At 43.6% G+C, this 26,160-nt stretch overlaps 3 protein-coding genes across 5 annotated transcripts in view; 2 read left to right on the top strand and 1 right to left on the bottom strand.

Annotated features, from left to right (window-relative positions):
* Positions 1-5,445, bottom strand: part of CFAP44 (cilia and flagella associated protein 44) — a 35,343-nt gene extending 29,898 nt beyond the window's left edge. For all 3 annotated transcript variants that reach the window (XM_015875526.2, XM_032447535.1, XM_015875541.2), the window contains exons 1-4: positions 5,348-5,445; positions 2,466-2,534; positions 1,905-1,988; positions 833-1,004 (exon numbers count right to left, since the gene is read on the bottom strand). In XM_015875526.2, the coding sequence (XP_015731012.1) occupies positions 833-1,004; positions 1,905-1,988; positions 2,466-2,523 (314 nt within the window). In that variant the 5' untranslated portion in view covers positions 2,524-2,534; positions 5,348-5,445. The remainder of the gene's footprint in view (positions 1-832; positions 1,005-1,904; positions 1,989-2,465; positions 2,535-5,347) is intronic.
* A 662-nt stretch (positions 5,446-6,107) lies between these two features.
* On the top strand, positions 6,108-21,901 carry ILDR1 (immunoglobulin like domain containing receptor 1). The gene is made up of 8 exons (XM_015875613.2): positions 6,108-6,530; positions 8,581-8,751; positions 10,237-10,386; positions 11,924-12,043; positions 12,190-12,336; positions 16,113-16,244; positions 17,820-18,646; positions 19,241-21,901. The coding sequence occupies exons 1-8, from the start codon at positions 6,461-6,463 to the stop codon at positions 19,280-19,282; spliced, it is 1,659 nt and encodes a 552-aa protein (XP_015731099.1). The 5' UTR covers positions 6,108-6,460; the 3' UTR covers positions 19,283-21,901.
* A 1,759-nt stretch (positions 21,902-23,660) lies between these two features.
* LOC107319873 (apovitellenin-1) lies at positions 23,661-25,949 on the top strand. Its single transcript, XM_015875179.2, has 4 exons — positions 23,661-23,804; positions 24,389-24,488; positions 24,840-24,999; positions 25,533-25,949. Exons 2-4 carry the CDS (start codon positions 24,428-24,430, stop codon positions 25,627-25,629), a joined length of 318 nt encoding a protein of 105 aa, XP_015730665.1. The 5' UTR covers positions 23,661-23,804; positions 24,389-24,427; the 3' UTR covers positions 25,630-25,949.
* Positions 25,950-26,160: the final 211 nt, after the last annotated feature.

Raw genomic sequence — 26,160 nt, 5'->3', positions numbered from 1 at the left:
AATGATATTGACTCTCTATAACTGAGGGGAAGGCAAAAGGAAGACTGTCTAAATTTCATGCTCCACCTTCCCACTTCCATTACTGGGTTCGCTTCTTGCCTCTGCAGAATCCTCTGGGGCAACTAGAAGTTCACACTCTATCAGTTTGTGGGATTTTTTTTCAAATATAATGTAAGAAATGTGCATTTGACTACTAGGAACTTTTCTACAGACAAGCATCCAAACTAAAGAAATATTCAGGTTCACTTCTTAAATGTCAGCAGGCAGATGTACAGAACAGAAAATCCAGTCTTCAACAGCAACTTGACTGTGTTTGCAAAGAAAAATAGCAACCCTTTTGAAAGTCACATATCATACTTGAATCTGCTAAGAAAACAATGTGTTCTATTTCTTAATTGATCACTATCACTTCCCTGATTCACCAGTTCATGTCTTCTGAACAGCAGGCTACAAGTCTACCCAGTTTCTTCTGCATTTCCCCTTTAGCAGTTCTATGAAGAAATATGAGGAACACAGTGGTGTACTCACCCTCAGCCTCTTGAGAACACCAGTGTAAAGTGAAAGCTTTTGCTGGGGATTTCATACTATGATCTAGTTCTATGAGAGTACTTAGGAAAGTAAAAATTATGCCTAATAAGAAGTGTTAATAAGGCAAAGGCAATGTTTAAGATTAAATTCATCCAGGACCATTACCGGATCCTTATCAATGCCTCAACCAAGGGTATCCTACTAATACCACATAGGATACTCCTAACTAGACAAGTACAATTTTATCAACATAAATTAAGAAATACCTAGCCTTAAATTTGCACAGCCTCGACAGAAAGGATACTTAAGAGTAAGAAGGTTAATGGGTATCCCTGAGTCTTCAGTGACAGATGGCCGTGAACATATATCTTCATAATTATAGAAGAAAGTTTCTGAAATTTTCTTTTCTGCTTTCTCAAGGCTTCCTTCTTCCTTTGGGGCAACTTCAGTTTTACCGTGTTCTTCCAAATCATCCCCTGCATGTCAGAAGTGGGAATGTAAAGAATATTTATGTTTAGGATAAATCTTAGGTTTCTTGCTGATACTTGTTCTTAACTGAAAAAGAGAAGGATTCATGCATTGTCTTCTTTTAATAGAGTAAGAGCTGAACATAATGATATGCTGTATTAGTAACAACTTGTCTTGGAACAATCCCTCCCTCCAGTTTTTAAAAACTCTACTGTGAATTGTCAAAATTGAAGAATTTAGAGGGTGGGGAAATGAGAATATTTTAAAAACATTGTTTTTAAAGCTCAAAGCTTAGGATACTAAAGTAGTTCAGCTTCAGAGCTTAGGTCTCAGCTTTAGAAACCAAATAGTAATTGAAATGTCTCTTTTGGGCAGCTACTGAATAGACATCATCATACCAAATGACTAGTGAAAGTAAGTGCTCTTTGCTCTTTCGCATACAGAAGACCACCTTAAGACATTGTGTCAGAAAATGCATACTCCTAACGTGTTACTAAGTGAAGTTCTTTACTGGACTGCAATGCAAAATATCATCAACTTGAATTCCAACTAATCAGAAGCACTTGTTAAAACTGAATTCAAGTTAGATACCTCAAACTGAGTCTCCATTACCTATTTTGCAAGCTTTTTACCCTATATATATATATATATTTTTTTTTTTCTCCCCCTCATCCAACTAAGGCTCAGATACCAGCACAGAAAAAAGAGTGAAAAGAAGTATGCAGAGTAAGCCAACAGGAACTGTTGAGACAACAAGACAACTGCTGAGACAACAAGAACAAGAATTTTTCAGTGAAATTCCGTAACTGTAGAATGATGGCACTGGTGTGCAATGCTGTTCATAACAACAACAGACAGAAAATGAAAACTAGAAAGCAGTGAGATTTTTAAGTTAATGCCAACATCACCTCCAATGCTCTCTGTATCTGATTCCACATGCTCCTCTTCTCCTTCAGCTGGTGATTCCTTTGGAAGACTAGTTTTGCTTTCTTCTGTAAAGGACAATTGGGATCTCTTAGGTATGAGTTAATTCAACTAATTTATTTATACACATCAGGTTAAATATAGGTCGATAGTACAGTTCCATTGTAGCAAAACCAACAAACAAAGCCTGTCAAACAGTGAACTTCGTGCTGTTTAGCACTAAGTGTAGGGAGAAGTTTCCTTTCCAGTAACAGTATTTTAAAGCAAACTGATTGCAGCAATGGCTATGGAAATGGATCTAAGCAGCAAGAATTGTCAGGGGAGAGACTTTGCAAGCTGTGTGATGGCAAGAACTGCTGACACAGCAGTCAGCCCAGAACGTTTCTGGAAGAGGTCATCTTTGACCAGGATCAAAACAAAATTCAACATTAAGAACAGTAATCAAAGATGGGCTCATACTAGAAAGGAAGGTGTGAGCAGTGTGAGAAGCCAGGAGCTACAGTAGGTGTACTATTGGAATCACCATAACAGCAGAAAATACTTACGGGCATTGCTGTCATCTGCCTGTGTACCTCCTCCCTCCTTTTCATCTGGAGACGACATGTTCTCTTTACCTGGGGGCAGTGAAGAGAAACTCCTAGTATTATTGCCTTTGTCTGCTGTTCACACTGTTTTCATTCCCTCCACAATGCTGAGATTTCCAAATATAATATTTGTGATCTGCCTGTACTCTACAAGTACAAAAAATCCAAGAATGCATCCTACTTTGTAGGGTGAATTAATTGGTTCAGTTATTCAGTTATGTTTGAAAACAATATTTTGTGTCATCTCGGTCTTTTCAGGTATTTCAGGAAAGGCAGAGTGTCCAAACATAACACCACCCCCCAGAAAGACAGCGAAAGCATTGATGACATTAATACCATTATACAGTCAACTTGCCCTACTTAATCTTCATCTGAAGGTTCTGAGGTTTTGTCAGAGTCCGAATTTTCTGCATAATTTTATTGAAGAATTAAAGTGATCATTTACCCCTCAGGAGTTCTCGAAAATAGACATGCAGAAAATTTTAAATTCAGAAAACAAATCAAAACAATTACATCATATCTCAATATATTTAAATGAAATCCATGAGATTTTTGTAAGGTGATAGAACCGATACTATTGAAATAGTTTTGCATTAGCCGCATAAATATACAGTGGAGTCTTCAGAGACCTGAACTCTAATTCCAAACCTAGTAATGACATGTACTATTTGTATCAGCCATTTCACCTCTGGCTGCATCAGTTATCTCTTGTGAAAAATGAGATAATAATACTTACCCATCTTAGCAAAGTGTTTTGATATCCATAGAGAAAAGTGCTATAGAGTTTCAAATTATTGTAACTAATTAGCAGTCATTTATCTTCCAAAAATTAAGTCTATCATAGTTTTCATTATAAATTAACTCCTCTCTGGAAAAATGCTTTAGGCTGAATGAGGGTCTGAACATCTCTGCCTCCATCATTATCCAGGTTTTAGTCACAGAAAGCTGCTGTTATGTTCACTGTACATGTTACTATGATGGCATTCAAAGACAACCCATCATCCCAATCCAAACAGAACAGTTTGCTTCCATTGCAGCTCTTTGCCAGGCAAATACTACCAAAGATCCACTTGGTTACATCCACTTGGTTACATCTATGTGGAAGGACCCAGCAAGAGGTACGCTCGGGTGTGCAAGGTAACCATCAGCCTCCTCAAAACTGGGATCAAGCAGCTCCAAAGAGATTGGGGGAAGCAGCACAGTGCTGCTCTGCAGATTGCAGCTGAAAAAAAACCCAGCTGATTCCAGGATTTTGTTTTCCTTTATTAATTCTAATCCCGATTCCTTTTAGCACAGTATTTATGGGCTACTCACTGTTATTTCTGGCCTGCAGGTGATACGGGCTTGAACTAAGGATTGAAACTTTTGGCTATTAAGACGGGCGTTTGCCATGAGGAATTAGGCACTAACCATCTGTCCTAGGTTGCTTTCTCAAGTGTAGCTTTGAAAGTGTCAGTTTTCTCCCTGTTTGCCAAGCTGTGCTTGTTTATTTCAACTTCAGTTGCCATTCTCTTGGTAGTTTTTTTTCTGTCTTTTCCTTTACAATAAACAGCACACCACTCAACAACTAAGAACTCCTTTTAGCTTTCAGACCACAACACAGTATGCCAGCAATTTACTGGGCTGCTGGTAGCCACAACACATGCAAACAGCAGTTCCACAAAACTAAACTTGAAATTAAAAGATGTAAGTGCTCATATACACAGTGAAAAATATACAACTGCGAATCAGCCGTAGCTGGCATAGCGCTGTCTGTGTGTCATTATCAGTCTGCATTACCACAAAATTAGTATTAAAAATTAGCTCTAGGCAATCAACATAAAATCCCAAGGAAATAATTGTTCATAGTAGGGAATATTGCTGTCTCGTAAAATAGAGGAATTAGGAGAGAGGAGTCTAGCACAGATTGGCAATCCTTGCAGCAATTAAAGTTATGTATATAACATATTTACTAGCCAGAGACTGAGACAGCGAGGCTATAGCTACAAAGCAAGATCCAGACACATCACCACTGAAAAGAAAGGCTTGTTAAGCACTAGAATAGGCTGACCAGGGAGGTGGTTGAGTCACCATCCCTGGTTGTGTTTAAAAACCATTTGGATGTGGTGCTCAGGACATGATTTAGCAGAGGGTTGTTAGTTAGGGTACTATGGTTAGGCTGTGGTTGGACTTGATGATCTTTAAGATCTTTTCCAACCTGAGTGATTCTATGACACAGCTCCATTATGTCTTTTGTTCTCCAGCAGAGAGATAAAAGAAGTGGACAGGAGAGCCTTGAGTAGAACCCGACTATTGCTGTGTTGCACGCAAAATATTTCCCAATAAAACAGAAGAAATAAAACCTAACTCTAATTTCAAACTAAAATAGTCCTTTGTATGACCTGGCACCCCAGCTCTGTCTCATGCAAGTCTCAAGTGAGAGTGTTAAGTCTATTAAAGTCTGCTAAGCAGATAAAGGTGAGTAACCGGGTTTCGGTTAAGCAAGATACGAAACAGGCCGTATCACCACAGTTACTTATTAACACAGGACGTAAAGGAAAGCCATAAAAACGAACCGCAGAGTGCACGTATGCAACAGGCAATAAAAACAAAGGCCTTCTCACATGCAGTACAGCAAAACCAACATTCAGAGATAAGGGATCATCCACCTCAGAACGTTTATTCTGTTTTACTTTCCCTAAGCCAAGCAGCACACAGAGGAGATGGCAGGGATCCCCTGCAGGGCTCCAGCTGCCACCGGGAGACTAGTGAGTTACTAACAGGAGGCAGAGCCACGTAAGGTTGTGGATACAGGGGATTAGTGAGCTGTGTGAGGGCTGATGGAGCCAAAGCCCACTGCTTACCTGCAGCCACGTCCAGCGCGGCGTTACCGGTCTCCAGGCAACGTTGAGCACGTCGGGAGCGGTAGTTCGGGGAGACGGAGAGGGCGCTGTGCGCCTGCGCACAGCCGAGGACGAGCTTCTAACGCTGTAGTGGAGGGGGCAGCGATTCCGCCATAAATCAGAGGGACGGGAGAATTAGCTTTGGGTTGTCTTTTCCAACACTAACAACAGAGCCCGCTCAAAAGGGCGTATTTATGTCTGCACACACCGCAGCCCCGAACTGCTGGAGTTAAAGGAGCAGTTTGGACGCTGCTCTCGGACATAGGGTTTGGATTTGGGGTGCTCCGCATCCCATCCGTGCCATCTCCATCCCAAGCACTAAAGGCTGCAGCCGCGATGACAGCCCAGCCATAACTGCCTACATCTCTCACAGAACCACAGAATGACCCGGGTTGGAAGGGACCTCAAGGATCATGTAGTTCCAACCCCCTTGCCTGGCAGGGCCACCAAACATACACCTTTACTAGATCAGGTTGCCCAGGGCCCCGTCCAACCTGGTCTTGAACACCTCCAAGGACGGGGCATCCACAACCTCCCTGGGCAGCCTGTTCTCTCCTGCATCACGCAGCTTCCACACAGAGCAGCAACATTTCTGGGCACGGATCAGACTGTTTCCACGATGGCTTTCCTCTCACAGTCAGCCCAGGGGAAGAAATCCATTGCTGAAAGCCAGAAAGTTACCCAAAAAACTTGTGTTACCCAAAAAGCTCGTGCACCTGCTGCTACCTTCCAGCCGTGAGGTGGCTGCCCTGGCACTCAGGCTTAGGCAAGCATGCAGGAAGGGCGGCTGCCAGCCAGCACAACCTGTGCGTGTTTACATGTCTACCAATAAACATTCATCTTGGAGCACGTTCTGAAGTTGCGGCAGGGCATAAGTGCGGAGGAGGAAGGTGTACCTGCCCACAGCAGAGGCCTCCGCCAGGGGCCCGGGAAAGGAGAAAGGGAGTGAGGGGAGGGGACAGCCGCGGGCGGCAGCGCCCGTAGCTGGGACAGGTGCCACGGGAAGGGGAGGGCCTGTGGGAGCGGCGGGGTGGCCTGCCGCCACGGCCCCCGGCGGGAGGAGGAGGCCGCGCCATGGCTCGGTGCGGGAGCTGCGAGCGGGCGCTGCTGCTGGCATGGCTACTGCTGGCCTGCATGTCGGCCGGTGAGTGGAACCGCACGGCGGAGCGGGGACGGGCCCCGCCTCGGGGCACCTGGACGGAGCCGGGGCCGGGAGGCGCCCATGCGGCGAGGGCGAGGGGAGCGGCCGGGATAAGGGGCGCTGGGCCGGGCCGCCCGCCTGGTTTTACCTGGGGTGTCTGCCCCGGCCCAGCGCCTCGCACGGAGCCGGGCAAAAGAGCCGAAGAAGCACCAGGAGGGCCGATCTGTGCGTGGTTTTGTTACCCCAAGAGTGCGGCCCATGCCTGGCCGAGGAGGAAGTGGCCCCCTGCTTCCTGGCCGCCTCCCTTGTCGCCTGTGTACTGCCAGGTTGCTTTGGGCCTGAGCACGGGAAGGCGCATGGCGGTCCCCTCTGGCTTGTCCACAAGCTACGTTAGGATTTGATGTGACTACACTGCTACAGCACCTGCTGAGTATGCTCCTACATGGAAACCAGAGCTGCCCTCCGTGTTCAGAGGCGGCCTTCCTTTGAAGCTTTGCAGGTCGCTTGATGGCTTCCGATCTCCTGTAGGGATCAAACTGATCGTTTTGCTTCTTGAATCAATGTTCTGTTTGCTGATGGTGTAGCTTTGAGCACCAAAGTTATGTTTTGCAGAGAGGGAACCAGTAAACGAGGTAGAAAATACAGAGGTATGCCAGTTGATTGCCTAGCTTGACAGCAGCATTCCTGCTTGATGTACTAGCTAAAAATTGGCTTCATGGTTTCTAAAGGTCAGTATCTTTTTGAAAGGAGGTCATAGATATGAGTTAACAGTAGCTTGCTAGGTTGGTAGTCCCAGATTTGTTCTTTCCAAGCAGGAGGAGAGCAGCATGTAGGGGAGGGGTGTCATTCAACCCTAGGAACCTATCTTAATTTCACAGCATTTTAGTTGTCTTGTGTGGTATTGATTGGGGAGGCTGGTATGGAACACCAGATGTGCGGAGACGTCTGACTGTCTTCCGATGGGAAAAGTGGGTTTTTAACCTCATTAAAAAGTAAGGAACTTGTTGTTCAACTCTAATTCTTGTGTAGAACAGAGCTAATGAGAAAAGATGTCTTTCAAAAAGAACTTTGGTTTCTGTAAGTGGAAAGCACGCAGTTATTTTGAGTATTTTATTCGTGTTTGAGAGATAATGCTGTGGAAAACAGAAAACCTGTGTCCATGAAGGTCAGAATTCTTATGGGAAAGATCTGTTTGGTTGCCAATGAGTTTACCATGATTAGGAAAAGAGCTTGCTCTGCTCTGCTTTGAGTTGGCTAGCCACAAGTCTTTTTTCAAACCAGAAACCAAGCAAGTACTGCATAGACAGTATCCAACTGCAAAAATACGTGTTGAGACAATGCTGCACCTTTGCAGCTATATGGTTTTCACCTGGTGGAAACTGGGTGAGCTTATGTTTGTCAGAAGCATACTCCATGCAGCCTAGGAGGGCACTGAAAAAATGATGCTTGCAATTGTGATCCAGATGTTACATATCCCCTTATTCCTGGTTCTCATCCTGAAAATATGAGAATAGAGGGGAAGATGTGGAATACAAGTGATAGTTCATGATCCTTTTGGTTTGTAACTTCAGACATTCCCTTTTCCTTCCCTTTCCCAGTCTGAAAGCACCTAGAACAGCACCACAAGCCTTTCCTGATTTCTGGGATATGTTCCAGACAGGGCATCCTACGCTCACTCTACATTATTTGTATTGCCTTATCAAAGGCAACTGGTGATAACTTTTCTGTTGTTAAAGACCAGCACGGATTAATTTATTATCAAAGTTTAAACAAGATAGAGATGTCTCTGAGTGTGGCTAAAATAAAGCGTAGCTTATGAGAAACTTTTTAAAACCTCTCCAGATATATGCAGCTGTTTGGATAGACAGTGCTGTGGAAGTTGTTATGAATGAGTTCTAAACATACACAGCTAATAGCTTTATTAAGAAGAGTGTCTAAATACAAATCCCTTGTGAGGCTAAGGGAGGTGTACTTCAGTTATTGGTCTGGTTCAGAGTGAGAGTTGTGTTGTCTGCCATTGCTGCTTGACTGCCACCTGTGTTCTCTTTCGCAGGTTGCCTCTCCTTGCTGGTGACAGTTCAGGATACTGAGCGTTACACCACCTTATTTGCCAGTATTACCCTCAAGTGTGACTACAGCACTTCAGCCCAGCTGCAGGATGTAGTGGTGACCTGGCGCTTCAAATCCTTCTGCAAGGACCCCATCTTTGATTACTACTCAGTCTGTGAGTATCATGCTTGTCTTCCAAGGAATGGCTTTTCAAATTGAAAGGAACAGGAATGCAGAATTACTGGGGAATACAGGTTTTTCCTGACCATGGAGTAGGTCAGGCAGTGGTATTTCCCAAGGACCCAAGAAAACAAGATTGTATCTGTGATTTCCTTTGCAGTGTCAAAACATTATGGTACTATATCATAGAAATCTCACCCAAAACAGTTTGTCTGTCCCGCTTGTCATCAGCTCAGAAGGCAGACAGATTCAACCATGTTTTATGTGTCAGACTTGGCAGCCCCATATTTGAAAACAAGGGTCTTGCAACGTGTGGACTTAATGATCACATGGTAGGCACTAGTTTTGAAGTTGGTGACTGGTGACTGAGTGTTACTGATTTTAGGCAGAAATGTGCTCTTTGGAGTGCAGGAAGGCTTCTAAGCAATAGAATTTAATACTAGTGGCAACACTTCATATGCAGATAATCTGGTGCTTGTTGCCTTGTTCCGGGAGTGTTTAAGATGGTGTGTTTAAACTGACCAGCCTTAGTTTAATTGCATACTTAAGAATGAAGACCCTAAACTTATTTAGTGTATTGGTGCCGAAGTCCTATCTCTGGATGGGTTGGATAGGTCTACAGCCAAGTCTGCAAGCAGGTGGGTCTGATGCTCTGCTGTTCCCAGAGTAATGTGGCTCAGGCTCATAGACCCCAAGAAGGACGAAAAGCACAAAGGTCACAGTGTTTGCTTAGGTGGATCTGCTCTTCATGATCCATTGTAAGCACAGCCATGTCTTTGACAAGGTTTGTCCTGTCTTTTTCTTCTTTGCAAGTCCTTTACAGACAGTGCTGAGTGTCTGTATCAGTAGACTCCACAAATCTCAGTTCCCAAATGCCTGGCAACTCCATCTTAGGTTATACTGTGACTCTCTCGTGAGAGTATTAGACAGAAGTTGCTCCTACTCTTCCATTAGTGTTATTGGGTCCCTATACAATGTAGACCTGTGCATGTCTTGGATGATGGTTTTTCCTGTCTTTAGGAGCCCCACAATGTATAATGGGATAGAAGAGGGAAAGGGAGGTAATCCCACAGTGGTTTATATGTGTCTAGAGATATTTTTTGTCATTAAATAAATGCAGTTTTGCTTTTGTTACAGGGATTCTAGGAGTTCTGTAACTTTTTTCCTTGCAGTTTGTCTTTGTACTGCATCCTGCCCTCTCACTTACCTTTTTTAGGTTCTTTGTGTTATTGTTTTTTCAGTTGTGAGCACAGGAGCTCCTCTACAGCTCTCAAAATCTCTGTCATTCCTGTGGCTCTCCCTCTTTTTGCTTTTAAACGCTACAAAGCAACTTATCCTTTCTCTTCTGAAGCCATGCTTTGTCTTACTGAACAAAAGCCAGAGTACATGTGCGTTCAGGAGTTCTCTGCTTCTTACAAGGGGATAGAATTTGACCATTGAAATAATGTTTTGCATCTTATTTGATGATGTGTGCTTATAGCGTACCAAGCCAGCTTAGCTCTCGGCCAGGACCCGTCTGATGACTGCAATGATGTCCAACGAAAAGTGCGCATTGTCATCCAGAAATATGGGCAGAATGAGCCTGTGCTGGGTGTTGACTACCGGCAACGGAAGATCACCATCCAGAACCGTAAGTGATGTGACCTCAACAGGGACGCAATGAACTATCCAGGATCTGGGCTTACAAAGCAAAGAAAAGCATAAATATGGGTAATGTTACCTGTGGCTTATGTATTCTTTGATGTGGCAGTGGAAAGCTAGACAAGCTCTAACAGTGGGCCTAGGAGAACATAGTGATGTTCAGCAAATCCAAGTACAAGGTCTTGCACCTAAGTCACAGCACCCCCTACTATCCATGCAAGCTAGGAGATAAAAGAATTGAGCACAGCCATGCTGGAAAGGACTTGGAGGTAGTGGTGGATGGCAGGCTGGACATGAGCGAGCAGTGTACCCTCGCAGCCCAGAAAGCCAACCATATCCTGGGCTGCATCAAAAGCAGTTTGGTCTGCTTATTTTTTTAGGTTGAGGGAGGTGATCCTGTCCCTCTGCACTGCTCTGGTGAGACCTCACATGGAGTACTGCATCCAGATGTAGAGTCCTCAGTACAGGAGAAACATAGACCTGTTGGAGGAGGGCCACAAAAATGATCCAAGGGATGGAGCACCTGCTCTGTGAAGACAAGCTGAGAGAGCTGGAGCTGTTCAGCTAGGAGAAGAGAAGGCTCTAGGAAGGCTTGAGAGTGGCCTTTTTGTATTTGGAGGGTGGCTATAAGAAAGAAAGAAGTAGGCTCCTTAGCAGGGACTGTTGTGACAGGACAGGAGGAAATGATTTCAAATGAAAAGAGGGGAGATTTAGATTGAGTATAAGGAAAAAAAAATTTATGTCAAAGATAGTGAAGCCCTGGCACAGGCTGTCCAGAGGTGATGGATGCCCCATCCCTGAGGGCATTCAAGGTCAGGCTCGATGGCGCTCTGAGCAACCTGGTGTAGCTGTAGGTGGCCCTGTTCATTGCAGGGGAATTGGACTAGATGACTTCTGGGTGTCCTTTCCAACTCAAGTGTCTCTGATTCTGAGAAAGTTGTGAAGGGCCAGCTCCCCTGCCCCCTACCTGGCCTTATAATGTCGCAGGCACTACAAATTAAGGCTGAGTTGAGGATACCCAAGCATTTTGCTGAAGTGTAAAGGTTAGCTGAGAAGTTCACAGGACAGAAAACAGTTATTTCCTTTAAGAAGTGTCACATAGCTTTATAGGTGCATTATATGCTCTGTGCTATCCTTGGAGCAGAAGCTGATGCTACTGCGAGAGAGTAACTGGGATGTCTGACCTAACGATTACAAGAGTCTGTGTTCCAAAACCAGTGCTGACAGCTGGCAGCATGCTTTTTAACGTACATGACCCAGCAATAGTCAGGTGTATCACTGCACACAGAACTAGTCCCATTTCTAAGTAATTTTGCTTTCCAGCAACACAAAGAGAAATAGGACTGGCAGTTCACAGGATTTGTTAGTGGTCTCAAAGAGGATTGTCTGAATGTGATGGCTACCCTTGGGAAGAGGGGGTATGCAGTACTCGATATTGCCTGCAAGCAAGGGGCCCTCTTAGAGCAGGGTCTGAAAGGAGTGTCAGTTTCAAATATTCTGCTCACCTCTCAGTTCTTCTTCCTCAGGGGCAGACCTTGTTATCAGTGAGGTCATGTGGTGGGACCATGGCGTATACTACTGTACTGTGGAAGCACCAGGAGATACCTCAGGAGATCCAGACAAGGAAGTTAAGCTAATTGTTTTACGTAAGTTCCTGTTGCCTGGGCAGCAGATATCTTCTCTTGTTCTTTTCTCTCTCAACCCAAGATTTCTCCAGTTTGGGTAAGGTTCTTGTTGAGTCACTGTGACCAGTTATGTCAGGATCCTCTTTCTCTCTCCATTTCTCCCATAGACTGGCTCACAGTACTCCTCATCATCCTCGGTGGCCTCCTCCTCCTCCTGCTGATTGGAATATGCTGGTGCCAGTGCTGTCCCCAGCATTGCTGCTGCCACATCCGGTGTGTCTGCTGCCCAACCCGGTGCTGCTGTAATGAGAAAGGTGAGATGCAAGTAAATATGTGTTCATTCATTATTTCTGTCACGACAAAAACCTCATGCAGTTTTCTGAGTTCTCACTTTCTCCCTCCAGTTCAGTGTCCATATAGACTGTGAGATTTCTTTGAGTGACAATGTAACATTTATGACCACCCTACTTGAGAGTAGAGAAGGGGGATGTGTATTCCATTTTGCATTCATTTGTCCTACTATCAAATATTTGTCCCCACTGACACCTTACTGCCAACTTCTTGTATGTCATCAACCAGGGCACAGTCACTGGCCTTCTGTGAGTAGCTCAAGACTGATTTTTAACCTGTTTTGTGGTTCTTTGGCCTATGCACTTGAGAGAAGCAAGTAAGGTAATGCCTTGTCCTTGCAGTGATGTTACTCTCCAAAGTGGCCTAACCTTCAAGTATGTTGCTCTGAGAGGTAATTGTAACTTAGGAGTGACACAAGGTAGAGTAGCATCCTTACACACTTTACAATTTGATAGGAACAAAGTGCAGCAAATACATTTACCTATCACTGAAATCACTGGATTGTTCTGCTGATGCTGCAAGGAGAAGACTTGGGAACAGGAGCTGTGCTTCTTTTCTCTCGCAGAAGCATTGTTTGGTATACCTTTGGAATACCTTCTCCTTAGCCTGGAGAAGAGGAGGCTCAGGGGAGACCTTATAGCTCTCTATAACTTCCTGAAGGGAGGTTGTAGTGAGCTGGGGGTTGGCCTCTTATCTCGTGTAATCAGTGATAGAACTAGAGGGAATGGTTTTAAGCTGCACCAGGGGAGATTCAGGCTGGACATTAGGAAGTATTACTTTTCGGAAAGAGTAGTCAGGCATTGGAATGCACCATGGGAGTGTTCAAGAAACGCTTGGATGTGGTGCTGAGGAATATGATTTAGCCTGGAAGTATTGGTAATGGTTGGACTAGATGATCTTCTAGGTCTTTTCCAACCTTGATAATAATTCTGTAAAAAGCAGTTCTAAGAAATAACAGTTCCATGTAATTGAAGAGAAGGCAAAAGTCATCAATTAAATTGTAGAATTACAGGATGAATTGAATGTGGATGATTTTTTCCCACTTAATGACCACTAGAGGGTAGCCTAGATCTGCCAAAAGGGCTTGGGATATGCCGAGGTGAGGTAACTCAGTGTTTTAAGTCAGGTCATCAGCTAACAAGATTTTGAACCTTGTAATAGAAGTGAATTGTTTGGGTAATTCAGAATTGGTGTTAGAGAAATCTTAAGCGTGCCCCAGGGGCAAGCCAATTACATTTCCCATGGAAAACTGCAAAAAACCTGCTAGTACAGATATTGTGGTAAATACTTGTATGACCTCCTTCTGTTCCTATTAGTACCTTTTCTCCTGCAGACTTCTTCCATTAATGAATTGGTGCAAAACAGGAAATCCTTGCACCCTAGTCTGATTAGGTTGAAAAGTAATTTTTTTTTAGAGTTGGATAAATGGCCCAGCAGCTGTCAAAGGTAAAGAACAGACTTTTCTCAGCAGGGAATGGTTGAAAAAGGGAACAGTGAAACAATCTGCCAGAGTTTTATAGCAAGTATGAGTTTTGGAACTATCTTGAATCTGACTTTCCTCAGATAAAAATGTTCACAAACACTTTAGAGATCTATAATTCTACCTCCATTTTGCAAGCGGGAAACCAGAGTACTGAATTCTAGAGTGTATACTGGGATGAATATGAAAGGCAAAGTATCTGGGGATGGAAAAAAAGATGAGGGTAGTAAAGAAAGTCCAGGGATGATTCTGTGTTTGTTCAGCTACAAGGATAGATCAGAGAGTCATAGACTTAGGATGGCTGGTGCTAGGGGCTGCCTTCATACATTAAAGAGAAATGATCCTGTAGTGCTGTAAGCGTGCCTTTTGCTGCTGAGCCTTTCGCTGCTCATGTAGGACTGCATTCAAAACTCAGAAATGTGCATCCCACAGGTGCAAGGACATTCTGAAGGTGAAAACCAGGGGAATGGGAGAGGAACAGACAGGGCCATTTTCTTTATTTTTATTTCTCTTTGTTTTCTTCTTTTGTGCTTCTTTCCAAATTTAAAAGCTAAACTGGTGGAAAATCCCTTGGAAAGAAAATAATGAAGCAAGTTTTAGATTAAATGCTTGTAAGTTGCTATCTCAAGCCACACTACTGTGAAGAAATATCAGTGTATTAGGATTAAAACTCCTGAAGTCACCAGCTTTGTAGCTCCCTTTGGAGCCAGGCTGGGGAGGGAGTTGAGTGGAGAACAAAGTGGAACTGCATGAGCTGTGGAGGAAGGGAGGGATGTACTCAGAGGAAGTGTCAGTTCCTGTTCTGCTACAGGTGGTGCTCTGTGGAAATTCATTGAAACAGATAAAGGAGTACATATATGCAATCTGTTTTATAAATTGAGTGCTACATGAAATGGAGAAGTTGAGACCCTGAGAGTACTCAGCCTAAATGCTGCTTGCTACAGATTAGCTCAGGGGACAGAATTAATTGGAGCTTTGCTGTAGCCTGGTTTCTTACAGAAGGAAGGCTTGTGCAGCCGGCCTGTGTATCCCCAGTCTCTTCCCCTTCAGTAACTTTTAATTTCATCAGCCAACTTCAGACATTTATCAGAGGGGTAAGTGTCTCAAAGGCAATTACATTCTTACCTATCTGCTCAAATGTATGGGCAAGAATGTTCTGTTAGTGCCTTGTGCAAGAGACTGCAGTAAAAGACTGCTTCTTTTGAGATTCCAGAGAAGCCAGGTAAGAGAATTTTTGCAGAAGCCCCAGATGCAGAAGTGCTTCTCCAAAGGGTGAAAGACAAACCATGCAGAGTCAGGCTTCATAATGTCTGGTGCTTGCAGAATTTACTTGTAAACTTAAGTTTTGATTGTCTCTGGTAGAAAGTATAAGGCTTTTTTAAAGATGTTTTAGCTTTCCCCCTCAAAAAAGAGCCAGCAATGAATGATGGTTTTGAAGACAGAGATGGTGATATGGTCTTTGTAGGGGGGAGATGCAAGTGCTGAAAAAAAATAAGGTTGAATTGAAGCCTGACTTCACTGGTAGCAAACTGGAGTTAATGATGGAAAAATGGTGACAAAGTGGAAATTTCCATTGATTTTCCTCTTCTGGAACACAGGACATTGCTATTGAGAACAGCACCAGTCTGACCACGTTGTCCAAAGGGATTTAATTTTTGCAGTCATGCAGAGATAAACTGGAGAGATACAACAAGAGCAGTTGAAAGACTAGACAGGAAGAAGGTAGACAATGTGTCTCTGAGTGCCTTGTTTGTAGAACACTGAAGAAACGGCTTTTGTATGTGGTGTGGAAGATAAGATCTAGATAAAGCCTACATGAAGGGGGCAAAAAAGGACTGGTGTAACTGTAGGGAAAGGACTAATGGCGAACTCAAAGAGTTTTAAGAACGGAAACAATGTGGTATGTCTTGTTGTATGAAACATTATTTCCCACTTTGCCACAGCTGTACTCATCAAGACATGGCAGACAGAAGTCCTGCGTTAGGTTATGTGCTGTATACTTAATCCTAGTGCTGTTTGTTTCTGGTTCCTGAAAATGTACGAGGCAGTAACCCTTTTCTTCTGTTTCAGCTACATTTTGAAAGCTGTACAACTTCATTGTTAAAATTTCCCATGCACTATTTTTAAGCTTTGTTGTAAGTTGGAGAAAGCTTCTCATTCTGTGATCACATACAAAGGCTAGGGTCTATCAAACAAAAAGATACGTGTTCTGCAAGCTGTACTCTAGGCATAGCTGCTCAAAGCTTTCTTCTTTTACAGTACTGGAACGGCATCGGTTCATGAAGCGGGCTCAGGCATTTGCACCTTGGATGTTACCTAATATGTTCTATGGAGGTGCTGATAGGAATTCACAACTTTCCTCTTACCAGCTGAACCCTCTACTGCAACAAGGTGAGACTACAGTCATCATTTCAGGGGGAAATAGGAAAGAGAAGCAAGTAGCTTCTTAGGGAGCTTCAACAGTGAGGCTTTATCCTCTTTACTACAGAGTGAGAAAGATGTTCCTAGCATGACTGCACATCCTAGCATGACAGCTCTGCTATGTCTGCAACATACTTTAGACTTGCCTGGGTGGATAAATACAGCATATCCATCTTAAGTGTCTTGCTAGGCTCACTGCTGGGTGAAGTAGTTTAATGCTAACTAAGGTGTATCTTGTGCTACACCACAGTGACTGCAGGGTAAATATACCCAGCTTATCTCACTTCATGGGGTGGAAGAGGGTACTGTGTCTTTGTTTTGCTGTGCTGGTCACGGTCAACTCCTTATATCCAAAATTGACACGAGTAGCGAGGTGCAATTTGTTTGAGTTCTTATCAAATGTCTGGTCTTCATACAATTGAGGGCAAACTGCCTTCTATGCAACAGATCTAGTCTACATGCAGTAAAGAATAAATCAGGAAGAATTTGCTAGGTATTCTGTCTAAAGTTATAGAGACATAAGCAATAGAATAAATTATTACCAGCAATATTATTTAACCACCCCCCAAGAACAGTAGCAGAATTCAACATGACTTCTCAAATAAATGCAGCATTTTTTCATCTGAAATTAGCTTTTCGTCATTGTACAGCAGTCACAGGTTTTTACAGTCTTAACCACTGTTTGAAGAGTTTGTAAGCATCTGAAATGCTAGATTCAAGGTGTTTGAGTATGTATTTTAACTCTTCAGTTAATTCTGCAGTTGGTATTTTTCTTAGTCAGGGTATCAGTTCACTTTTTGAAGGTATGTGACTGAGCTGTCATCAGTTGAGATGGAATGCATTTCTCAAGGAAGTACATGGATGTGCTGTCAGAATACAGTGGATATATAAGTTCCTTAGGCTGTTGCTTAGCCTTATTCATGTCACATATTTGAAATTTTAGAGATACTGAGTGGAAGGGAAGTCTGAGGTCATCTAGTCCTTCCTCTTGCTCAAAGCAGGACTATCACTAACCTCAGTTAGTGTAGCTTTGTCCAGCTGAAATGTGGAAACCTGCAAGGATGAAGATTCTGTGAACTCTCTTGTTAATTGTTCCAGAACTGCACCAGCTTCACAGAGGAAACTTTACCATTTTCTACTTATATCTATGTGTGTTTATGTGCATTTAAATTTAAAAAAAAATTTAAAAAATCTTCTTTTGCAGTATTGATTCATATTACTTCCAGTTCAGTAAGATATTAGAGTGAAAAAACAAGGGAATTATTGATGCTTTAGGAAAACTTACGTTCCTCTCTCCGAATACTCATTCCCTGGTGTGCTGGATGACTTAATTTCTTACCTATGTGCTGCTCAGAACGTAGATCATGGCTGCAATGTACTAGTTTTTGTACTTTGAATCTTATCTTCTGTGGCTGTGGTGCTTGAAACTTGTGAGGAAGAGAAGTGAGACTCAGAGGAGATTTAGGCAAGGCCGTTAGCATAGAGAGGCTCACTCTTTTTTGTTTTTCCTTAACTTACTGAATCCTCCTGTGATTTAATCTTCAGATGTGTCTCTGCAGAACAGTCTTCCATTGGTGCAGCCACAAGCTCGACTTTCCCCTAACAAGGGTGTTTTGGACTATCTGGAATCTGAAATCCAAAACCTTAACCCGTCACAGCCCCGGCCACCCTCCAACCAGCGGCAGGCAGTGCAGCCCAGCTTACTGTCCTCCCTGGGCAGTGACATCATGCAGCATGGTGCAAATGGCCTTCCTCCTCTCACTGGTCACGTCTCTTCCTCCCATGGGAGCAGCAGCTCCTCACGTCTACAGAGAACTACCCACAGCCCCAGAACTTGGGACTCCTTAGCAGAGAACAGGAGGGAGGATCGGAGGTGGCCCTTGCCTTCCAGTGAAGATTCTCGTTCCAGCTACAGTCGGGAGCCCCGGGACAGGCAGCGAGAGGACTATCCTCCAAGGCAGAGGCCAGGCGGCTATGATAGCAGGCCCCAACACCCCAGGCGGGATGTGTCGCCCACCCGCCAGACTGAGAGAGGAAAAAGCAGCAGCAGCAGCTGCAGTTTCTACTCAGAGGAGGCCAAGGAGCACTCCAACCACCATCGTGGCCGGAGACAGCAGCCTGCAGTGAGGCGAGAGTACCAGCAGCACACCAGGAGCAGCAATAACTCAAGGCACCGGCGGCACAGCTACTCTCCCCCTTCTCAACGGGGATCATGGAGCTCCTCAGAAGAACAAATCCGTCTCCCAGCAACAAACCGCAGGAGGCACAACCGGTCTCGGGAATGGCCAGAAGATAAACCTCCCAGTTATCGCTCACTAGAAATCATCCCAGATCGTGACAGCAAGCAAAGAGAGGGTGCAGGGCCACGCTCGGTGAGTCAGCTGCCTCTTTTCTTCCAGTCACAGGGCAGAGATGGGTTCTGGGGCTGACAGTGAATGTCAGTTAGTTTTTGCAGCCTGATGCCTTTCTTTCAAAAGGAGGACAAAGAGTATTGAGTACCCTAGGAAACAGTGGGAAATGCATGATCTTTCAGAACACAGAAAAGAGTGTGGCTTGCTAGCTGCAGCTCCTGAGAACTGGATACACATTATTTAGGGAGTAAAGAGTTGCTGTTCACAGCTCATCTTATGAATTTATACTGTGACTAGGTTTCAAGCAGTGTCCTGTATATGAAAAGGTTCAGATCCAATTGCTATCACTGAAGCTGGACAGTATTTTCCTCCTTAAAAAATGGAGTTTTTAAAAAACAACAAAACAAATAAAAGGAAGCGTCCCTTATCACCTGTATGCAGTATTCTACCAGCTGGCTGTCTTCTCAGAGGGCCATATTTTGCATATTACAATTTTCTCCTCTGAGTTTTGGAAGGAAACATAGTGTTAGACCCAGCTATGATGTGTATATGTATGAAAACACTTGGTTTTCATCTGTCTTTCCTTGTTCCTGAATCTTTCATTTTCTCCTGCAGGACAGAGGAAGTTCCTATAGTGCAAGAAGCATCGTCATTTAATGCCATTACTGAAAGAAGGAAGATTCACACTGGACTCTTTTTAGCTTTTTTAACTGTATAGTTGGGATGACTGCTTTTGATTGAACCAGCAAAAGAAAACCAAACAGAAGATGAAACTACTTTTGAAGAAGATATGTCTGGTGGATGTAGAAGCAATATATAGCCCATATTTGTTCCTACTTTGATTTGGAAACTTGGATTTGTGGGCTGAAAACATGCTATTTGATACAGCAGATTTTTTTTAATAAACGGTATATTCCCAGAGACATCAGTTGCCTGACACTACAAAGAGGACAGTATGTAGAATCCCGATCCTTTGCACACCAGTTACTGGAGAAGGGCTCTGATAATCACAGAGATGTGCAGTCACGGGACAGTAGAGTAATTTAGGTTGGAAGATACCTCTGGAGCTCCTCTGACACAGTCCTCTCACAATTTGCTGTAGAGAGGCATGGCATCTCCTTTCTGAGGCTCTCTATTGTACTTCAGAATTATTTGATGCTTGCTGCTTCTGCCCGGCTGTTCAGTGTAGTGTGGGCAGTTGCTCCCTTTTACATCTCTCTCCCAAACAGCAGAATTCCAGTGTTAGAAGGGTTTACAAGCAATCTGCACATTGCCAGCTTATCTGCCCTGTACTGACTGAAACATCCTGCTCTACATTAAGCTTAGTCTGTAGTACCTAAAAAGATGCTTGTTCTAGCCTTTAACACAGACTTGAATTTATTTGTAAACATAATGAGTTAAATTTACCAAAGCCTGGTCATCCCCACAGTAACTGAGCATGGTATGACTGCTGTCTCTCATACCATATACCAGAACTTCTTTTGACTTCAGGAGGTGTAACTTTGATTGATGTATGTTTCCTGGGCCATATACTCATGTTCTCCCTTTGCTCTCTCTTCCATGTACTATATACATGGTGTGGGATAAAGGGCTGTAAAAAGGCCTAGCAATTTTTACTATTGTCCTCTTGATCTTCACTCTGACACACATGAGTTCTGAATACGTGGTATATCTGATCTATCTAGATGGCAGGGTTTTCTCATCTCTTACCTTGCAACTTGAATGCAGAATTTCTAGAATGCCATGACACTGCCTGCAAAGGAGAAAAACTTGCCATTTTTCCTTGATGTGATTCATCCATTCACTGCTGTCATTTAAAATGTACTGGAAAACTTGATGTTCTCTGGGTGCTATAGTTACATGCTGGATACATCCACAGGAAACTGGCTTACCAATGACATTCTTGGATTCATGAAGCTCAATCATTGCCCAGAAAGGCAAAGGCTGGTGACTGTCCCCTTCTACTCTACCTTCATGAGGCCCCAGCTGGAGTACTGCATCCAAATCTGGGGCCCCCAGCACAGGAAAGATGTGAAGCTTTTGGAGAGGGTCCAGAGGAGGGCCATGAAGATGATCCAGGGGCTGGAGCACCTCTCCTGTGAAGATAGGTTGAAGGAATTGGGCATGTTCAGCCTGGAAAAGAGAAGGCTGCGGGGAGACCTAATTACGGCCTTCCAGTATTTAAAAGGAGTTCATAAACGTGAGGGAAATAAACTTTTTACACAGCTTTACACACTTTTTAGATAGTGATAGTACAAGGGGGAATGATTTTAAACTAAAAGAGGATAGATTTAGGTTAGATATGAAGAGGGTGTTTTTTATTGAGAGAGAGATAAGGTGCTGGAACAGGTTGCCCAAGAGAGGAGGCCCCATCCCTGGAGGTGTTTAAGAACAGGCTGGGTAGGACTCTGGGCAACCTGATCTACTACTTGATCTAGCAGCTGGCAATCCTGTCTGTGGCAGAGGGGCTGGAATTTGATGATCCTTGAGTTCCCTTCCAACCCAAGCCGTTCTATGATTCTACAATTCATGCTAACTGCAGAGGTTGCCCTTTTTGCTCTAAATCACATGAAGGAGCTCTCCATCTTTATTACCATGGTTCCCATAACTGAGTCAGGATGACTACCATAGATTGTGCGAATTTGTGCATGTTGTGCTGTGTGAAGTCTGAAGAGTTTTATCCTTATCACGTTTGAGCTCTTCAGTCACTTGGTTCATATATATAGAAACATTAAACATCACACTTCAGGGAAAAGTGATTATATCTCAGTCTTAATTCTGTGACTTAAAATTGCAGACAGAAGTAGATTAAGTTATTCAGCAGGGAAACAGAAATGGCAACAGCTTTGGTAAGGTCTGGTCCACAAACCACTGTGGTTCCTAAAGCACTGATCAGTGGTCTGTGGAATAGCTAAAAAGGAAATATATACATGTGCTTTGTAACTGCAAGCAGACAGGAAAGTAGGAAGAAAGTAGGCTACACTTTGAATGCTTATTTCTGTTTTTAATTGGCTATAAGTGAAAGCCTTTGCAATGGCACTGCTCAATACCATGTAGACTTTGTTTAACAGTGAAATTGCAAGGCTTTTGACTTTTTAAGAGGGATTGAATTTAGCAGCTGAAAGGCTACACAGTGAAAGAACAGTAGGAAATAGTTGAGCTTCATTCTTTCTAGGTTGTAATTTACCCATCTTTAATCTTTTAGCCATTCCAAAGTGCTGATGTTTGTGTGTCACCCATTTGCGATGAAAGAAATAAATACGATCTCATTTGTTAGTTGGTTTAGACTTTTGTTTCTTCCTGTCATGCAGGTGAAGGAATCTACCTTACACCTAAGGATGGATTTTGTGTATGAAAGTGTCTAGAGTTCTCTGTATTAAAATAAAGAATAGGTGACTGTGCCTCATGGAACAGATAAGGAGATCCATGCTGCTCACGTGAGCTGCTTTCCACCTCAGACCAAAGATTCATAAGAAAGATAAAAGGACTATATTTTTTTTATTATTTGATTAAAAAAAGGACTTGCAATACGTGGCTTTCTTGCTTATTTGCAGAGCACTCTGCCATTCCAGGAAAGAAGGGCAAGGACTGCTTCTTGTGCAATCATTGATTTGGGCTTGGCAATTGACTATTTGGCAGTAGAAAGTGCTGAAAGGCCCTGTTGCTATCTGTGGGGCTGGATTCACGATAGCGCTGGGTAAAGTTGGACAAACTTAGCAAGGACAGAAGCTACCATAGCACAAAGCTCTTTGGATGTATGTATTACAACATAGGGCAGCTAAATTCCCATTGTTTTACTACCTCAGACAGCACATCAGTTTAAAACACACCCTTAATATGGCCATTGGTAACCTGATTTAGAAGAGAGATGACACTTGAGGTTATATTAAATTCAACCCCTCAAGTAATGACTGCTTATTGCTATTTCTGTTGACTTGAATGCCTATAATGTGCCTTGTGCTGGTCTTCTGAACGTTATTTCAGCTGTAAAAGCAGGCAGTAAATCTGTAGTGTCTCCTTACTGATTGTAGAATGTATAATTAAAATATGAGAGAACCTAAAACTCTTGTTGTTCCCGTGTGTTCTTCGTAGACCATAAATTGCTTTTTATTGCTTACACAAGAAGTGGAACTGAAAATTCTGTGTTCTGACTTCTAGAAGTTACCTTGTTAGATTATAGTAATAATTCTCAGCTGTCTTTTAGATCGATGTTCTTCATGTTTCAGGGGGCTTTTTCTTTGTTTTTTCTAAGAAAGAAGATACTTTTAATAAATACTTCACCAAGACAGTGGAGAAATGGTCTGGGAGGCCATGGGCAGCCCTCATTAATGATGTGACCTCAGTTGTATCACTGCTGCAGTCACTGCTTTGGCTGCCATGTTTGTAAAAGGGTAATGCTTATTGCTGCTCCATGTTGCAAATTTTCTGCCTCCTGTTGGATGTGTCAGATACTGACTGAAGACCCGATGGGCACTCGGAGACTGAGCCATGGGAAAAGTGCATCCCTCGGCATGGCGCAAAAGATGCTTTCTGACTGGGCGCAGTTCCCTATGCAGTCTATAGAGAAGTTAAGCTTCACCCTGTGGTGATTTTGATACCTGGCTGAGATTTACACCCATCTTGTTAGCCTGCACAAGAAGGCTTGGCTATGGGGGAAAATGAACTGAGAGCACTATATGTATGTGTATACCTGTGTGTGCCCGTTGCTTAATACATTTGTTGGAAATAGAGGGAAATATGAATGAGCATAATAGCCATAAATAATATGTGGCTGTCAAAGCAGTCAGCTTTCAGCATGAGCCTTCCCACAGGAACAGTGGGAGCAAAAATCGGTCCAGCTTCAGCAACAGTTAATGTGGAATTTGCTCAGTTGATGAAAGGGGTCTCCATGACATGGTTGCCTGAAAATGTAGGGGGCTCAGTGACCCAGGAGCTGCCTTCCACGTCTCCTGTGCTCAGGTCAGACTGACCCTCCATTACTAAATCCCAACAACAGGTCCAGAGTCCTACACAGCTTCTTGTCCATCCCACTGAGCTGAATCTGCTTGCAAAAGAGCAAATGGGGAAACAAAGCAGGACCTTTGACCCCTCATTATCTCTATATTAGCTCTGCATAAATGCTGGTGTCTCAGATGAGCATCAGCCTCAGCTTCAGCCTGGGAGAGAGGAAGCAGGACAGGTAAGAACTGCACTCTCTGCTCTGGGTAGTTATGGACCTTGGGACATTGACAAGTGAGCGGAGGTGGTCTGCTCCACTTTTTACAAGGCATGGAACCTCCTCATGCTCCCCAGCATGGAATATTGCTGAAATGGAAGAGGGTGGGAGTAGACTGATGCTGAGTGATGGAAGCTCTATAGGACACTTGTAGTAGGGTCAAACCCATGGGTAGGAAGCAAAACTGCAGCATGACTTTTTCAGTTATACCCTTGTGTGGAAGAAGCCTTTTCTGACTACAGTATTCACTGTTTGCTCCTATGCTTATAAAAGAAATAACTTTAAACATCACATATTTCTTGGAACTCTGAAAGCTATCATTCATTGTGGATATTTGTGATTATATGAATAGAAGGACATGTTCATTTTTGTGCTATATTTTCCTCAATTCTTGAGAAGAACTGCACCATCGTATTCCCTGTCCTTCCCCCCCCCCCCCCCCCCCCTAAATTATTATACATTGATTAGACTTTTCTAACAAACCTGATGTTTAGAAGATATGATATTTTTCTAAAAACAAACAAAATATTGTACGGTTATTCCGACAGGTCTCTTGGTGTACAGGGCTGAACTGGTACCAACAAACCATGGTGCAATACAGGGCATTGGTGATAGCTCTGATTCTGCTCCTCAGCACCACTGTCCCCGGTAAGTCTGAACAGCTTTTGAGATAAGTTCTCATTGCCTCAGAGAACTCCATCCCGTCCACAAAGTAGGACTGAAACCCAGTAACACAGTTCAAGACCATGAGCACATGCTGCTTTCTAGAGTGGAAGTAGGGGCCTGGTTTGCAAATCATCCATACCTGGTGCAAATATTCTGCCATGTCAGGTGACTCGGGTGCCCAGAAATTAGTAATGAAAATTAGCTGGATGCTGTTAGAGCAAATTCTTTGAACCTGAGAATTCTGCATCTCTTCCTCCTGTCCCTGGTGGGAGATAAACAGAGGGATGTGTGACTGGAAAAGCCTCATGTTTTTTTTTGCCTCCTCCCTCTCAGAAGTGCACTCAAGGTCCCTCAGTGATAGAGGCCGTCGTGACTGGATGGTTTACCCTGATGCACTTGCATCTTACATCTATGAAGCTGTGAACACGGTTTCACCTAGAGCTGCTCAGTTCTTGCTGGATGTTTCCCAGACTACGGTAGTTTCTGGGGCCAGGTATGGAAAAAAACTTCTGTGCTAGTGTTGCATAACCATGGGAGGAGTGTGAGAAAGAACAGATTACTCAGGCATCTATATGAGGGGACCCAAGGGACATTGAATCCATGGGTAGGGGTGGGGTGGGGGGCAATGACTGGTAGGGTATCAGCTACCTGGAAGAGGCTGAGCAGATGCTGCAGTGTTGGCTGTGGGGAGGTGAGTACTGAAGGGGCCAGCAAACACTGATGGCACTCAACTCAGACTATAAAATTCATTCTATCTCTAAATGTGTATTCCTTAAAGAAAGGGAAAGACTTCCCCCCCCAGAAGGGAAAACATGACAACTCAAGAGATAACGTTTTGCCTAACTTACAGCAAATACAGACTGCCTATTCCTACCTGCTGAGAAAAGCCCCTCTAGGACTGCAGAGGAGCTTTGCACTCAGTGGCAGGCAGCATGAAAGAAGGATAGCTTGATAACTAGTGCAGACAGAGATTACTCACACTCTTATATGTATATGTCTCACCACGTATGCTGTTGTCTCCTGCAGGAACCTCCTCATCAGAGAAACAACCAAGATCACTATACTGGTGGAACAGATGGTAGAAAAAATAAGGAGCATTTGGAACGGAAAACTAGGCTACTAGTTGGAAGAAAAGTCAGTGGTCCCTTAAGTGAGTGGGTAGAATCCTGCAGTGTCCTATTTCCCCTTGCCTCTACTACAGACCAAGATCAGTCAATAACAAAGAATTGATGCTCCTGCTAATGCGACTAGAGGGAACCCAGCATCAGAGACCAAAGGATGGATGACATCTGCTGAGGTTTCCCCCGGAAAAAAGAAAAAGCTGCTGGGCATTGGGGAAGGCAGTGAGATTGCAGAGTTCTGCTGTAGCCAAATCTTGAAAATTAATTCCTCCTGAATGACTTGGCCATTGACCCTCTAATAAAAAGAAAATATTGGTTGTTACACTTCCTTCTGTTTCCTGCTTGAATTGACTGTATATAAAATCATCTCCAACCCAACACCCCATTTTGCTGAGAAAGTGGATGTGGTTCACAAGAAGTTGTTGCAGGCTCTGTGAGCAAACCCTAACAGTACAGGCATATTTAACCAAGCTCAGGTTCTCGGCAGATGGGGGGTGGGATGGGATGACTGCTTGAACATCTGTTGGGGTCAC

The sequence above is a fragment of the Coturnix japonica genome, chromosome 1 (genome assembly GCF_001577835.2).
Source record: "Coturnix japonica isolate 7356 chromosome 1, Coturnix japonica 2.1, whole genome shotgun sequence".
NCBI classification, from domain to species: domain Eukaryota; kingdom Metazoa; phylum Chordata; class Aves; order Galliformes; family Phasianidae; genus Coturnix; species Coturnix japonica.
This window is presented reverse-complemented; position numbering and strand designations above follow the sequence as displayed.

Bases quoted from the DNA above. Each gene is read 5' to 3' on its own strand.
- LOC107319873 (XM_015875179.2), top strand. From the start codon at position 24,428: ATGGTGCAATACAGGGCATTGGTGATAGCTCTGATTCTGCTCCTCAGC. The intron at 24,489-24,839 runs GTAAGTCTGAAC...CCTCCCTCTCAG, and splicing joins CCTCAGCACCACTGTCCCCG to AAGTGCACTCAAGGTCCCTC. The intron at 25,000-25,532 runs GTATGGAAAAAA...TGTCTCCTGCAG, and splicing joins ACGGTAGTTTCTGGGGCCAG to GAACCTCCTCATCAGAGAAA.
- ILDR1 (XM_015875613.2), top strand. From the start codon at position 6,461: ATGGCTCGGTGCGGGAGCTGCGAGCGGGCGCTGCTGCTGGCATGGCTA. The intron at 6,531-8,580 runs GTGAGTGGAACC...TCTCTTTCGCAG, and splicing joins GCTGGCCTGCATGTCGGCCG to GTTGCCTCTCCTTGCTGGTG. The intron at 8,752-10,236 runs GTGAGTATCATG...GTGTGCTTATAG, and splicing joins CTTTGATTACTACTCAGTCT to CGTACCAAGCCAGCTTAGCT.